This window comes from Lithobates pipiens, unplaced genomic scaffold, assembly GCF_037356315.1.
Source record: "Lithobates pipiens isolate NorthernLeopardFrog02 unplaced genomic scaffold, aLitPip1_a1.2 Scaffold_16, whole genome shotgun sequence".
Classification (NCBI taxonomy): Eukaryota; Metazoa; Chordata; class Amphibia; order Anura; family Ranidae; genus Lithobates; species Lithobates pipiens.
Genome location: NW_027507748.1, coordinates 457,333,893 through 457,348,890, shown reverse-complemented (window position 1 = coordinate 457,348,890; position 14,998 = coordinate 457,333,893). Strand labels below are relative to the sequence as shown.

The 14,998-nt window shown below is 41.5% G+C and overlaps 1 protein-coding gene across 2 annotated transcripts in view; it reads right to left on the bottom strand.

Moving 5' to 3' along the window:
- Positions 1-14,998, bottom strand: part of TUBGCP3 (tubulin gamma complex component 3) — a 151,973-nt gene that overhangs the window by 65,176 nt on the left and 71,799 nt on the right. For both annotated transcript variants that reach the window (XM_077482881.1, XM_077482882.1), the window contains exons 11-12: positions 9,857-10,023; positions 4,110-4,220 (exon numbers count right to left, since the gene is read on the bottom strand). In XM_077482881.1, the coding sequence (XP_077339007.1) occupies positions 4,110-4,220; positions 9,857-10,023 (278 nt within the window). The remainder of the gene's footprint in view (positions 1-4,109; positions 4,221-9,856; positions 10,024-14,998) is intronic.

Below are 14,998 nucleotides of genomic sequence, written 5' to 3'. Positions count from 1 at the left end.
AAAGTCCCCCACATGTGGTATCCCCGTACTGGGGAGAAGCAGCAGAATTTATTTTGGGATGTCATTTCACATATGCCCATAGCAATTCCACATATAACCATGGCATGTGTGAGCAATATATCATTTAGTGACAACTTTTTGTAAAAAAAAAAAAAGAAAATTTTATTTTTTGTCATTATTCAATCCCTTGGGACAAAAAAAAAAAATATTCAATGGTCTCAACATGCCCCTCAGCAAATAGCTTGGGGTGTCTACTTTCCAAAATGGGGTCATTTGGGGGGGGTTTTGTGCCATCTTGGCATTTTATGGCCTTCAAAACTGTGATAGGTAGTGATAGGTAGTGAGGAGTAAAATAAAAAATGTATGCCCTTAGAAATCCTGAAGGCGGTGCTTGGATTTCGGGGTCCCGTACGCGGCTAGGCTCCCAAAAAGTCCCACACATGTGGTATCCCTGTACTCAGGAGAAGCAGCAGAATGTATTTTGGGGTGTCATTTCACATATGCCCATAGCATGTGTGAGCAATATATCATTTAGTGACAACTTTGTGCAAAAAAAAAAGTTTGTAATATTCCCGCAACTTGTGGCAAAATATAAAATATTCTATGGACTCAACATGCCTCTCAGTAAATAGCTTGGGGTGTATACTTTCCAAAATGGGGTCATTTTGGGGGGTTTTCTGCTATTTTGGCATTTTATGGCCTTCGAAACTGTGATAGGTAGTGAGGAGTGAAATCAAAAATTTGCACCCTTAGAAATCCTGAAGGTGGTGATTGGTTTTCGGGGTGCCGTGCGCGACTAGACTCCATAAAAAAATATTTTGGGGTGCAATTCCACATATAACCATGGCATGTGTGAGCAATATATCATTTTTTTTGTCTTTATTCAATACCTTAGGACAAAAAAAATAAATATTCAATGGGCTCAACATACCCATCAGCAATTTCCTTGGGGTGTCTTCTTTCCAAAATGGGGTCATTTGGGGGGGGTTTGTACTGCCCTGCCATTTTAGCACCTCAAGAAATGAGATAGGCAGTCATAAATTAAAAGCTGTGTAAATTCCAGAAAATGTACTCTAGTTTGCAGACGCTATAACTTTTGCGCAAACCAAAAAATATACGCTTATCGACATTTTTTTTACTAAAGACATGTGGCTGAATACATTTTGCCCTCAATGTATGACTAAAATTTAGTTTATTCGATTTTTCTTATGACAAAAAGAAGAAAATATCTTTTTTTTTCAAAATTTTCACTCTTTTTTCATTTATATCGCAAAAAATAAAAATCGCAGAGGCAATCAAATACCATCAAAAGAAAGCTCTATTTGTGGGAAGAAAAGGACGCAAATTTCGTTTGGGTGCAATATTGCATGACCGCGCAATTACCAGTTAAAGCATCGCAGTGCGAAATTGGAAAAAGACCTCTGGTCCTTAAGGTGTTTATTGGTCCGGGGCTGAAGTGGTTAAGACACAACAGTGGAAAATTTTAGGAACCACAAAGTAGGGTAGGGTAGGGTTATAGGGAAGGCACCCAGAGGCATATACTCAAAAGCCTTGCCAGTGTCCTATTAATTGAAGGTATGAGCCTATAACCCACGGTATTCAAATTGTCAGCCTGTGTCCTGTACTGTACAAATAAGATAATCAGGTTGTGCAACAAATTATTGAGAAAAATAAACTGGCACCGCTTTTTTAACAATGAATTACATTTACAATTTGCTACATAAATTACATTTAAAAGGTTTTTTAAAAAAAAAAATAACAAACATGTCTTACTTACCTCCGCTGTGCAGTTTGTTTTGCACAGAGTGGCCCTGATCCGCCTCTTCTGGGGTCCCCCGGTGGCTCCTCCCTACATCGAGTGCCCACGTTGGAGAAGGCTCTCCTAAAGGTAGACACCCATGCGGGCTCCCTCCCAAGTCCTGCTAATGTGTCCATTCACTCAGAATGCAGGACTCAGCCCGTCTCCCTCCCCCCCCCCCCCCCACGTCATTTGATTTGATTGACAGCAGCGGGAGCCAACAGAAGGTTTTTTTTTACCTTAATGCATAGAATGCATTAAGGTGAAAAACCATGAGGGTTCATAACTTCTTTAAAAACAGCTTTCTTTTTTTTAAATATGCTATAATGACTACAGGTATTGCATTTACAAGAGAGTTGCTGATTTAGGTTATCAATAGCATTTCAAAGCCCTATGGTAGAGCAAGTTGCAGTGATGACTCATAATATATAGATACACATTTACTCTACAGTGCAAAGGGTCCACATAAGCCTCCCAACTGTCTGGCCACTTAGGTTGTGTTGGAGTAAATATGAGCTTTTATGCGGTTCAAGAAGGACTTTAGTTCTGCAAATGTGCAGTCCTAGCACTGCTGCTTGTATGGCCCTCAAAGGTTTGTGGACACTGAAAATCTGTCAAATTTGGCTATCCACACATCAAAATTTGTTGTAAAGCCCAACTTAACCACTTCCCATCCAGGCCAATTCTGACATTTTTCTCCTACATGTAAAATTCATAATTTTTTTGCTAGGTCTGCTAGACAATTACAACCCCCAAACATTATAAATGTTTTTTTTAGCAAAAAAATGGCCGGTGGATCCCGTCTCCGACTTACCAATGGAATCGGTGAGTCGGTAGAAGCACTGAAGGGTGGGTGGGGGTGTCCCCTCTCACCGCCTGTAAGAACGATCAAGTGGCGGAACAGCCACTATGATCATTCTTATGGTGTAGAGAATCGCTAGCTGAAAAAGCTGATATCTGAATATATGATGTATCTTGGGCGTGAAAAGGGTAAACTGAGCTGTACTTGCATGGGCACCAGAGAAGAAATAATAAATTGTCAATCTAACTTGATTATTACAGGTACTTATATAATGCTGTCAATTTACACAGAAGTTCGGACTCCCCCTCCTCCTTCCTCTGCCGCCTGGCCAATTAGAAAACCCAGCGTGCTTCGTGCATGTGCAGTAGGGAACCGGCCGTGAAGCCAAAGGGCTTCACGGCCAGTTTCTCTTAGCGGAGATGGCGGCGGCAGCACCCGACGAGAAAAATTGCTGGGGTGCCGACATGGCAGGCTCCCTGGACAGGCAAGTGTCCATATAATAAAAGTCAGCAGCTACAGTATTAGTAGCTGCCGACTTAATTTTTTTTTTCCCAGGCAGAACTCCCCTTTAAGGTCCCCAACTCACACACATATATATATATATATACACACACACACACAAGGGCCAATTTAGACAGGATCCAATTAACCTACCAGCATGTCTTTGGAGTGTGGGAGGAAACTAGAGTACCTGGAAGAATCCTGCACAGGGAGAACATGCAAACTCCAGGCAGGTAGTGTCGGCGTTGGGATTCAAACCAACAACCCTAGTGCTACTAGGCGGAAGTGCTATCCACTACACCACTGTACTACCCCTGTGACTTTACAAAGGCAATCTGCAATTTTCATGTAATGATAAAGCGGAACTAAAGTTATAAAAAAAAAAATTGCAAACAGACAGGGGCCTTACTACAGAAGAGATATTGCAATAAGATATACTTACAGTACTTGCCTGTTCACAATCGCCTGTAGAATGCACACTGCCTGCCGGCTTGCTGGGATGACTTCACTCCTACACATGCACTGGAGTGATGTCATCCCATGCTGGTCAATCAAGACAGCCAAAGACTAGCACCTGAAAGAAGCTGGGAAGAAGCTGGCACAGGCAAAGGACTTTTTGGGCATCAGACCATTGGACAAAGTATTTTTACTGTTAGTTGTGCTTCAAAATGTATGTTAGCCCAGAACTTATATCCGATATATAGTATATGTCTGTTTTCATGTTGTTTTGGATCAATGTAGCATGTTTTTAATTTGCACTGAAATACTTGGCGATCCTGCCAGTTCCTCTTCTTCCCCGTTTCATTCTAACGTCAAAGCACAGAAGCAGATCCCTGCTGAGATGGTCAGTTTGCGCATCTGTTCTTCCTGCTTGGAGGTACAGGACACCATGTCAATGCACGGTGTGCCCGTACTTCCCATGCAAGAAGTGTAGGAAAGGAAAAACTGTATGAAAAACAAAGCTTATTTTTCCGTGATTCGTAAATGGAAATACCAAAAACAATTCACCTTTCTAGACTGATCCATGGTTATGAAAGATGGGATCATTGATTTCCTAAGAGTATATTTGTCATGCCAAAGTCGGTCTGTTTTTACTGTTGGATCTGAAGCTACAAAAAACTAAAAAGACAAAAAAGAATGTGTTTACCTTCAGAAATTTAAAAGGGTGGAAATGCAAGTCAATAAAAAATATATAAAAAATACCCTTCTGTAAATATTCTAACCCAACAAAGTAGCTTCATGTTATGACCTTGATACTATTGCATGTTAAGAAATGTTAACAAAATATTAAACTCCCACCCCACAAAAGAAAATTGAGCTTGAAAAACATATGTAGGTAAAGAAAATGTAATTTACCTGCAGAGTATTAGCACCTAAGAACATACAGAAATCACATACAGAATTTACATGTTAAAAAAATAATTACATAGTGCCATCATTACTGGAAATGGAAGGAAACAAAAGAACAAAAGCAATCAAGGTCATTATCTGCTGATGTACTGATGCAATCCCTGTTCAAGGATCTGCGATTTCCATCATGACAAGCAGAAATAGTGAAGAGAAAAAAAAAAGAAAAAAAAAAAGATAATTGTACTATGATTTCTCATTAATTACTGGGTAAATGCCAAGGCTAAGTAAGTAAAATGTAAATAGCATTCATTTTTACATATGTTATTAGCTATTAAAGGCACCAAAATGATGTTGCTTCTTGACATGTTTATGGGAAATAATTTATGCTTGAAAAGATATTTATCCAGAATGTGTATCTGGAATCTTTTGTATTAGTATACCTCTTGTGCCCGATTCGGAACACAGGAGGATCTCTTGGCACCAGTTTGTTTTATCAGCAAAATTCAGTACGCAAAAGAGCAAACCAAGATAGTAATTAAATTATATCTGCAGTACAATAAATAACTTTAAAATCAAATATATTTCAAAGGCAAACCAAGTTATAATATGAAAAAGGAAAATCAAGCAAATTTCTCCAAACAATAATGAACTACCCAGCTCGACAGCAAACTTTTATTACATATTACCCTATAGCTTTACAGTCACAAAAATACATAGCTATGTCATACTAAAATTACCCAGCAAGATGATACCAATTTTAAAGTGCATTTCCACTTTTGCAACCAAACTGGAATAACACCTGCTTTATATGTTGTATGATCCCGTTCATATACATAGTAACTTAAAAATGTAAATAGTTTTTTTTTATTATTATTATTATTTTTTTTTATAACCACTCCAATAGTGGGCACTTTTACCCTCTTCCTGCCCAAGCCAATTTTCCTCTTTCAGCGCTGTTGCACTTTGAATGACAACTGCGCAGTCATGTAACACTGTAGCCAAACTAAAAACAACTGTTTTACTGCTTCCCTTCCCCATCACAAGTGTAAACAAGCCCTTAGCCTAGGTTCACACTATCGCAAGCACAAACATTGAATGTGATTCACGTAGCGTGGTATCAAAGAATATAGTGAGTTAAAAAGGGTCTTTAACTCACTATATTCTTTTGTTACCACACTACATGTTTTCCATGATTTTAATATGTACTTACCACACGGGTAACTGCATTTTTACTTTATTTTGAATAAAAGACCCTTTTTTTGCATTCTGATTCATGCACTAGGTGGAAGCCTTTTTTCTCTCCCTTTTTATGATCTGAAATCTTCAATTGGATGTCATTGAGAGTTCTACACATCCAGCTGTCCAGAGATTGATCTGCCTCAAAGGTTTGGTTACCTTTTGGAGTGACTAGAGTACCGTCGTTCATCTTTTATGATGTGGTCAGAGCAAGTTCCCATATCGTCGTCATCTCTGTTGAAAGATCTGCTGGATTAAGCAATCTAAATGCCCGTCTGACTCACTGCTATATAATGTGTGTGTCCATCATTTGGGGTAAGCATACCTTATCTGTTTATTGCTAGTGTTCATGCCTCAGGCAAAGAGCAACGCCATAAAAGAGCTGGTGCAGATGGTCAGGTCGAAAAGAGATCCCTCCATTCGCCTTTGCATGAGGTTGTTAGGAAAGATGGTGGCTTCATTCAAAGCGGTTCCCTATGCCCAGTTCCATTCAAGATTGTTGCAAAATAGCATCCTGTCTGCTCAGAACAAAACGGTTCAAGCTCTAGATCTGACAATGCGGCTGCCCCCAAGCGTGTCCCAGAGCCTCAGTTGGTGGTTGGTAACCCGGAATCTGCTGAACGGAAAATCCTTTAGACCAGTTATCTGGAAAGTGGTAACGACAGATGCCAGCTTTTCAGGTTGGGGAGCAGTACTAGAAAAGACAATTGTCCAGGGACAGTGGTCAAAAACCGAAAGAACTTTGCCCATCAACACACTATAGTGTTTCGGGCAACGTGTCTGGCTCCAAAGGCCTGGGCATTCAGATTACGGGGTTGTCCTGTTAGAATCCAATCCGACAATGCCACAGCTGTGGCCTATATCAATCACCAAGGGGGCACCAAGAGTCTCGCAGTGCAGAAAGGGGTGAACCATATTCTAACGTGGGCAGAAAGGAATGTTCCGTCCCTATCGGCAGTTTTCATTCCGGTGTAGAGAATTGGCAGGCAAACTAATTAAGGTCGCCAGCAGTTGTTGCCGGGGGAATGGTACCTTCACCCAACATTTTTTTGGCTGTTGCTGCCAAAGATGGGTGACTCCGGACGTAGATCTTCTGGCATTCAGGTTTCAACATGAAGTTAATCAACTTTGTGTCCAGGACAAGGGATCCACTCACATGCGGAACAGCTGCACTGGTGACCCCATGAGATCAGTTCTCACTGATTTATGCATTTCCCCCAATTCAGTTGCTGCCACAGCTTCTTTGCAGGATCAAGCTGGAAAGACAATTGTTGTAGCCCCACCATGGCCCAGAAGGTTCTGGTATGCAGAAATCATAAAGATGGCGGTGGGTGGGGAATCCATGGTCCATTCCACTATGTCCAGACCTACTCTCACAGGGGCCGATATTCCATCCTACCTTACAAACTCAAAATTTAACAGCTTGGCTATTGAAACCCACATTCTGAACAAACGTGGGCTATACGGGTCAGTTGCCTCTACCTTGATTAATGCAAGGAAGCCAGCTTCCATAACTATATATTATAGAGTCTTGAGGGCTTATATTTTCTGGTGCGAATCCAAGGGTTGGCACCCTTGGAAGTATAACATAGGCAGAATTCTTGCCTTTCTACAGTTAGGGGTAGAAATTAAGCTGGCCTTGAGTACTATTAGGGGCCAAGTCTTGGCTTTATCGTTCTTATTTCAAAGACCGCTTGCTTCGCATTCTCTGGTCTGGGTTTTTATGCAAGGGGTGATGCGGATTAATCCACTAGGTAGATCACCTTTGAACCCTTGGGACTTGAAATAGTTTTGTTAGTCTTGCAAAAACAGCCCTTTGAATCGATACGCACAGTGTTCTTGGTTGCTGTATCCTCAGCAAGAAGGGTTTCAGATTTGGCTGCTCTTTCTTGTAAAGAGCCATATTTGATTATTCACAAGGACAGGGTCGTGTTGCGTTCTCTCCAAGTTTTCTGCCTAAAGTGGTCTCAGGGTTTCAACTGAACCAAGATATTGTCCTACCATTTTTTTTTTCCAAAACCATGTTCTAGGGAAGAGAAGTCACTACATTGTCTTGATGTGGTGAGAACGGTCAAGGTCTATTTAGAGATGACTGCCCAGATCCAGAAGACTGATGTCTTATTTGTGCTGCTGGAAGGTCCTAGGAAAGGACAGGCAGTGTCGAAATCCACTATTTCTAAGTGGATTCGGCAAGTTATAATTTAGGCTTATGGTTTAAAAGGTAAGATTCTGCCTTTTCAAGTCAAAGCACACTCTACCAGAACAGTTAGTGTTCCTTGGGCAGTGCATCACCAGGCCTCCATGGCTCAAATCTGTAAGGCCACAACTTGGTCTTCAGTACATACATTCATCAGGTTTTATCAGGCGGATGTAAAAAGGCATGAGGATATCGCCTTTGGGCGCAGTGTGCTGTAGGCAGCAGTATAGGTCCTCAAGTCTGTGGGTGCCCTGTAGGTTGTTTCTCCCTCCCCTCATATAGCATTGCTATGGGACATCCCATATAGTTAATACTATGGCTCTGTGTCCCGTGATGCACGATAAAGAAAATAGGATTCTTATAACAGCTTACCTGTAAAATCATTTTCTTGGAGTAATCACAGGTCACAGAGGTCCCTCCACTCTTTTGAGATTTCTGTATATTGCTTTGCTACAAAAACAGAGGTACTCCTGGTAGGGGGAGGGGTTATATAGTGAGTGAACTTCCCGTCTTGGGTGTGCCAGTGTCCATCACCTGAAGGTGCCTATATACCCATATAGTTAATACTATGGCTCTGTGTCCTGTGATGTACTCCAAGAAAAGGATTTTACAGGTAAGCGGTTATAAAAATCCTATTTTTTCTCTTCATGTCCCTTTAAACAAACTGCTAGCAGGCTTTAGCACTTCTTGAAGCTTGTTGAAAGCCTGCTGAAGCCTGCTAGAAGCTTGTTTCTAATGACAGCCAGCACTCCCATTAGGATATGCATTCAACATTTACAAAATGGAGCTGAATGGTACTTTAAGACCTTGCTTGCTCTTGCTTCACATTGTGGCAGTAGAAACACTTGTAAAGCACTGCGAATGCCAAGCAAAGGAGCTCTATGAAAATGTTAACTTACAATTCTGTACGTACAGGTGAGTTTGTGCTGCTTAAATGTGCTTTGGTTCAATATGTATAGTCTGTGTCACTTTCATCATACTTTGCCGCATCTTAATGCCCCCATAAAAGTCTATGGCGTTGTTTAGACTTGCTTTGCTCAGAAAGCTACTTTAAGTTACTATATGAATGGGATCACCTCTCCATGAGTTCTTTTTTAAATTGGGACAATTTATGCTCAACCATTGCCACATGCAATAGGCTGTAGTGCCAATTTATGTGCTCTAACTACGGGAAGAATACAAAGACCCAGTAGGGAGGATTCCCCCAACCACCTTGAATGTTTGGATGGGCGAATTGGGTCATTTTTTTGGGTTCAATCTGCTGGTTGAATGAGAAAAAATAACTCATGTATAGCCAGCCTAAAGGTAAATAGACTGTACACTTTGCAAGTGCAGTTGCACTCTGCAGGGGGTATTTCCACCAAAACGTTGTGAATGTGGTGATGCTTTACTGACTTCCATCATACAAAAATGTTTTTTCTTCTTTTTTTTTTCTTGCATGTGATTGGATATTCCTTTCAAAGTGAAGCTTCACCATATAAACTAAGCTCTGAGGCAAATGTTGAGTGCAATTTCCTTTATTTGCCTTTAGTAAATCAACACCTAAAAAGCTAAAGTAGAACTATAGGCAAAACTTTTTTTTCCCCCATTTTGGATTTTTTATTTTTTTTGTCATCTATGTCCCCAACTGAGATATTTACCTTCACTTTCTGTTCCATAGCCAAAAAAGGAAGCGCGAAGAAAACCCTGCAGATTAAAAGGAATCCATTGCGCCCCTCCAGGTCACCAGAACTAGTCTCCCCATTTGAAGGTGTTCTCTCTATTACTGTTTTGGTGACAATCCAAAATTTATGAGTTTCTTTGACGGTTGATGATAGTGGGAAATTAGTGCAATAGAGATGGCTAATCTCCCCCAGAGCACATACAGCAATAAAAAGAGGTGTTTTAATTCAACTTCAAAAAAAAGTTTTGCCTTTAGTTTTGTTTTTACTTATACTTTAGACAAGCAACAAAAAAACAGTTCAAGTCATACCTCGTGGTAAGTATCTTCCAACTCTCCATCGTATATCCAGCGGTAAAGGAAGTTTACAATTGGATGTGACACTAAACCAAGAATATGCTGCACCAAGGACCGCATATATGGGTCTCCTGTTTTACTGTATGCATGTACTGCCGATGCCAACTCTCCCCCTTTTCTCCCTAAGAAATTCATAAAAAATAAAAGGTAAAACAATTAATCTTAAAATAATTTTTATATATAAAAAAAAAAAAAAAGAGTAAATGAAAAAAGCACAGTGCAGTGCTAAAGTCTGCATTCAACACAAAGAAGAGCTATTTCATTAATAAAAAAAATGCATACACACACACACACGTGAATGCTCATGGCTATGTATGAAATTAGGGAGTATGTTACATAATACGTATCGCTGCGTATGCCAGAGTGAAAGCAGAAATTCTAATCATTCACGGTTAACGCTAAACTGATAACCTGTTAGTGCTTTAAGCATCGCCTATTGAATTCTGAAGTTTGTTGCCACTTCATAGGTATGAGCATTTTAACATTCATGTTGGATAGCTATTTACTAGGAGCAAACGCTTTTTGTATCTCTTCCCATAAATTGGGTAATAAATTGTGTTTGTATGCACAAAAAATTGTCTTTCCTGTAAATTCCATATCTTAGGAGTATACAGGACACAGGTGCAATATTTATGAACTCTGAGTTATAGGCTGGGGCCTTCAAGTGACTGAATACTGGCAAGCTTTTGAGGACATGTCCCCTGGGCATCCGACCCCTATAACCTTTCCCCACTCAGAGTCTTCAGTTTCGTAGCAAGCAATGATCAAGCAATAGAGGAGTAATTGGCCTGTGTCCAAAACATGGAATTCACAGCTAAGTCATAACTGCTTTTATCCAAACCATATAGTACAGGACACAGGCTGAATATATATATATAGAGACCCTGGGATGACCCCAAGCAATGAATGAGAAGGATGGGCAACAGCTAGGCAAACAGAACCGTGCCAGCACGGGTCACCATACTGCAGAGTGCCAATGCAAGACCCCTGAAGCCAAAAGTTGCACCCACAGAACATTGGACATCCACTTGGTAGAACTTTAAATAGGTATGAACAGAGGACCAGATGGCATCCCTAAACAGCTGGGCAACAGAGGCTTGATGTCGGAATGCCAGAAAACACCCACCGACCTGGTGGATTGGAGAGCATAAAAGCCACAGAGTCTATCTTCCTGATAGAAGCTGATGCTTTGAGGTAGATTCTGATGGCTCTATGTCCAGGCGGTGAAGAGAAATTTCCTTTGGCTGCTTAGGAGCAGGGAAAGTGAAAGACTATGCTGTTACTGAGGTTAAAATCTGATACCCACCTTAGGGAGAAAGGATCGTCTTGGGTGTAGGACTACCCTGTCATTGTGAAGGAGGAGCTGTTCCTTACAGGAGAGCCGCCACATCTGTGGCATTCTCTGATTGCACTCTGATTGGGTTTCCATGCAGAAGAGGTATCCAGTGGTACAGCAACAACCCGTAATTGTTCTGAGCTCGAGGATGTTGCTGAGGAGCTTGGTTTCCTCTGAAACGATGATTAAGTGTAACATTCCTCAGTAGCCTGAAAGACTAGTATCTGTCATTATCACCAAGACTTGTCACAACTGGGTTGAAAATCCACTAAACTAGGAAATTCCCTGCTTGGCTGATAAGGGCATGGGTAGGTTGGGAGAAGGAATTTGCTTGCTCTATACAACCAATGTTGTGTTTGAGAGGTCTCTTTGATTTGAAGTCCAGAGTGTAAGTTCTAAAAGAGAGCAGCTTTTTCTCTGGAATGAAGACTTGGGCTGTGTCTAAACTTAGGCCCAAGTATTTCAGGCAAACAGAGAGTTGGAGAGCCTATTTTGGAAGTTGATCACCCAACCAAAAGCATGAAGAATGCGAGTTGTCCTGTGGTTGTTTGCCGATAGCTGGAAGGAAGATGGGTGTCTCAGAAGAAATTCATTTAGTTTACCTGCAACCAGGATGTCATGAGTTCTTAGAAAGGCAAGAAGAGGTGCAAGGACCTTTGCAAATACTGTGGGGGCAGAAGATAGGCCAAATGGCAGTGAGAAAAAAATGGAAGTAATTGTACTGCAAAGCGTAGAAAGTGCTAATGTGGTGAATAAAGAGGAAATTTGAAGATAGGCATGCTGGATGTCTACAGATGTCAAGTGGCCCCCTTTTTTCGGAGAGGCAATAACCGACCTTGCAGATTACATGCAAAATTTTGTAATTTGAAGGGATGTGGAGTTCAGCGATCCCCCGCACTGACAGCTCGTATCACCGCTGTACTGGTCCAGGGATTTAAAATCCCCACAGCATTCTCTCCTCTTCACCCGCAGTGACCAGACAGGCTACGGGGATTCTGATTGGTTGGCGCCATCCATGTGACAGCGCCGACCAATTAGAATGGTCCTAAACATATATATCGCCTGACGGAGTACATTTTGGAGATTAAGCTACAGGGGATTTCTAAGCCCCGGATGGTTAGGCGACGACCCAATGTCAGTGCGGGTGATCGCCACACTCCAGGTCAGTAGGACTGAAGGGGGGGGGGGGGTGAGGAGGGAGTCCTGTGTAAGTTCACCTTTTCAGTAAAGGTGAACTTACCCTTTAAGGTCTAAGATAGCAAAAAATATTGCTGTTGGGTTTTGACACCATGAACAGGTTGGAACAGAAACATTTGAACCTTTCCTCTAGAGGTACTAGAACTTCTCTCTGAAACAAGAGATGGTTCAGGGCATTCTGAAAATCCAATTGCACATTTTAATTGATTTGACAGAAGAAAGCACTGAGGGGATAGAGATTTGAACTCTATTTTTTACCCCTTTAAAAGCACAGATCGAACCCATGGGTCTGGGCCGTCTATGACCCAGAGATAGGCAAACTGTAGCAGACATGCTTCTTTATTGGGAAGGTTTAGTAGGTCAAGTCTTACACTGAAAAGGTTTGAACATGTGTTTAATTGAAGCCTGGGTAAAGCATTGAGATGCTCTGTGTTTTGAGGAGGCAGAAGATCTTGGGGAAGGAGATTTGGAAACATTTCACTGAGAAAGAACAAAACAAACTTATTTTAGGAACAAACTCACATCCTAGCGATGATTGAGAGAATTTGGTGCACTCGTTTCCCATCTACAGCCCTGGCCAAAAGTTTTGAGAATGACACAAATATAAATTTTCACAAAGTCTGCTGCTTCAGTGTTTTTAGATATTTTTGTCAGATGTTACTATGGTATACTGAAGTATAATTACAAGCATTTCCTAAGTGTCAAAAGCTTTTATTGACAATTACATTAAAGTGGGTGTAAACCAGATTCATGGAATTTGAGCTGGGCACATATCTGCAGTGTTATGTTAGCTCTCTTGAAAGCACTATGTCTCCTGCTCCATTCTTCTGTTATCAGCCTGATGACACATGACAAGTTCTCCATCACATATGATAAAAGCAGCTGGAGTTTTTTGTTTGAGAGGATGCTATAAATAGATTAGCAGAGCCCTGAGGGATTCAACACACAGAGCTGAAAGTCTATGAGGAAGGGGGTGCGTGCGCCATTCCTCCAATCAGCTGTCTTGACTATATGCCCAGCCTTTACTGCAGTGCTAACCAGGAAGAGAAAATCTAACACAATGTGTACATTCTAAACAGTACATAAAGATGAAGACAGCAAATATACAAGTAAAACTTATGAAGGGAGATTTGTTTCATCCATGTGCATCATCTGAGGCTGTTCACTTCACTGGGTATATGTGAGGGTTTACATCCACCTCAAGTTCATGCAAAGATTCAATATTTGCAGTGCTGAACCTTATTTTTCAAGACCTCTGCAATTCGCCATGGCATGCTGTCAAGCAACCACTGGGCCACATCTGGGGGGGGGGGGGGGGGCTTGGGGATTGTTGACCTGCTTCTTGAGGATTGACCACAAGTTCTCAATTGGATTAGGGTCTTGGGAGTTTCCTGACCATGGACCCCAAATTTCAATGTTTTGTTCCCCAAGCCACTTTGTTAGAACTTTTGCCGTATGGCAAGGTGCTCCATCATGTTGGAAAAGACATTGTCCGTAACTAAACTGTTCTTGGATGGTTGGGAGAAGTTGCTCTTGGAGGATGCGCTTGTACCATTCTTTATTCATGGCGGTGTTCTTAGGCAAAATTGTGAGTGAGCCAACTCCCTTGGCTGAGGAGAAACCCTTCATACGAATGGTCTCAGGATGCTTTACTGTCGGCATGATATAGGACCGATAGTAGCGCTCACCCTTTCTTCTCTGAATAAGGTATTTTCCGGATGCCCTAAACAATCAGAAAGGGGATTCATAAGAGAAAATTACGTTACACCAGTCCTCAGCAGTCCAATCCCTGTAGCTTTTGCAGAATATCAGTCTTTCTTTGCTGCCCTTCCTTTGGCATCTTCCAATTATTCACTACCACAAAACGTAGATAGTGCTGATAAGATGGAAAAATGCTGATCTGGGAGGAAGGCATCCTTGATGTCCACCAAGGCCAGGAATTCTCCCTGATGGAGAACAAAGTAATCACTGACCACACAGCTTCCTAACTTCTGAACATGCAAAAACTTGTGTAGAGTGTAGACATAGAACGTGCCACACATCACCATTTGGCTTGGAAAATGGAAAACAATTTGATGTATCAACCATGAAACCTTTCTGGCTGTGATTTTGGAACAGGGGCAATGACACCCTGAGAGCGTAACAGGTCCAGCACAGCAAAGAGTGCTGCTTTTTTGTCAGGTGCCACAGGCACCTTTGACGACATGAAGCATGCAGACAGCAAGACACACAATTCCAGCTTGCAGCTTCTGTGCACAATATTTTAAACCCAGACATCAGAGGTATTGTATTCTTAGGTCCATAAAACCCCAAAGGCCGACAGCCTCCCCTCCTTCTCTCCAACTTTCACTGTTAAGACTTGCAAACAATGATTTTAGCCACAGCACCTGCCTCATATGAACTGGCAGGTGTCCTGGGCAAGATAGTCATCAAGAGAGACTCTCCAAACCCATTCACACAAAATCATAATGCTTTAGGAAAGAGCTTCAAGTGCTGCCTAGCTGAGGAACCAGACTTTAAAGCACCAGACTCCTTAGCATCCGCTTTGCCCAAACGAAAAAGCT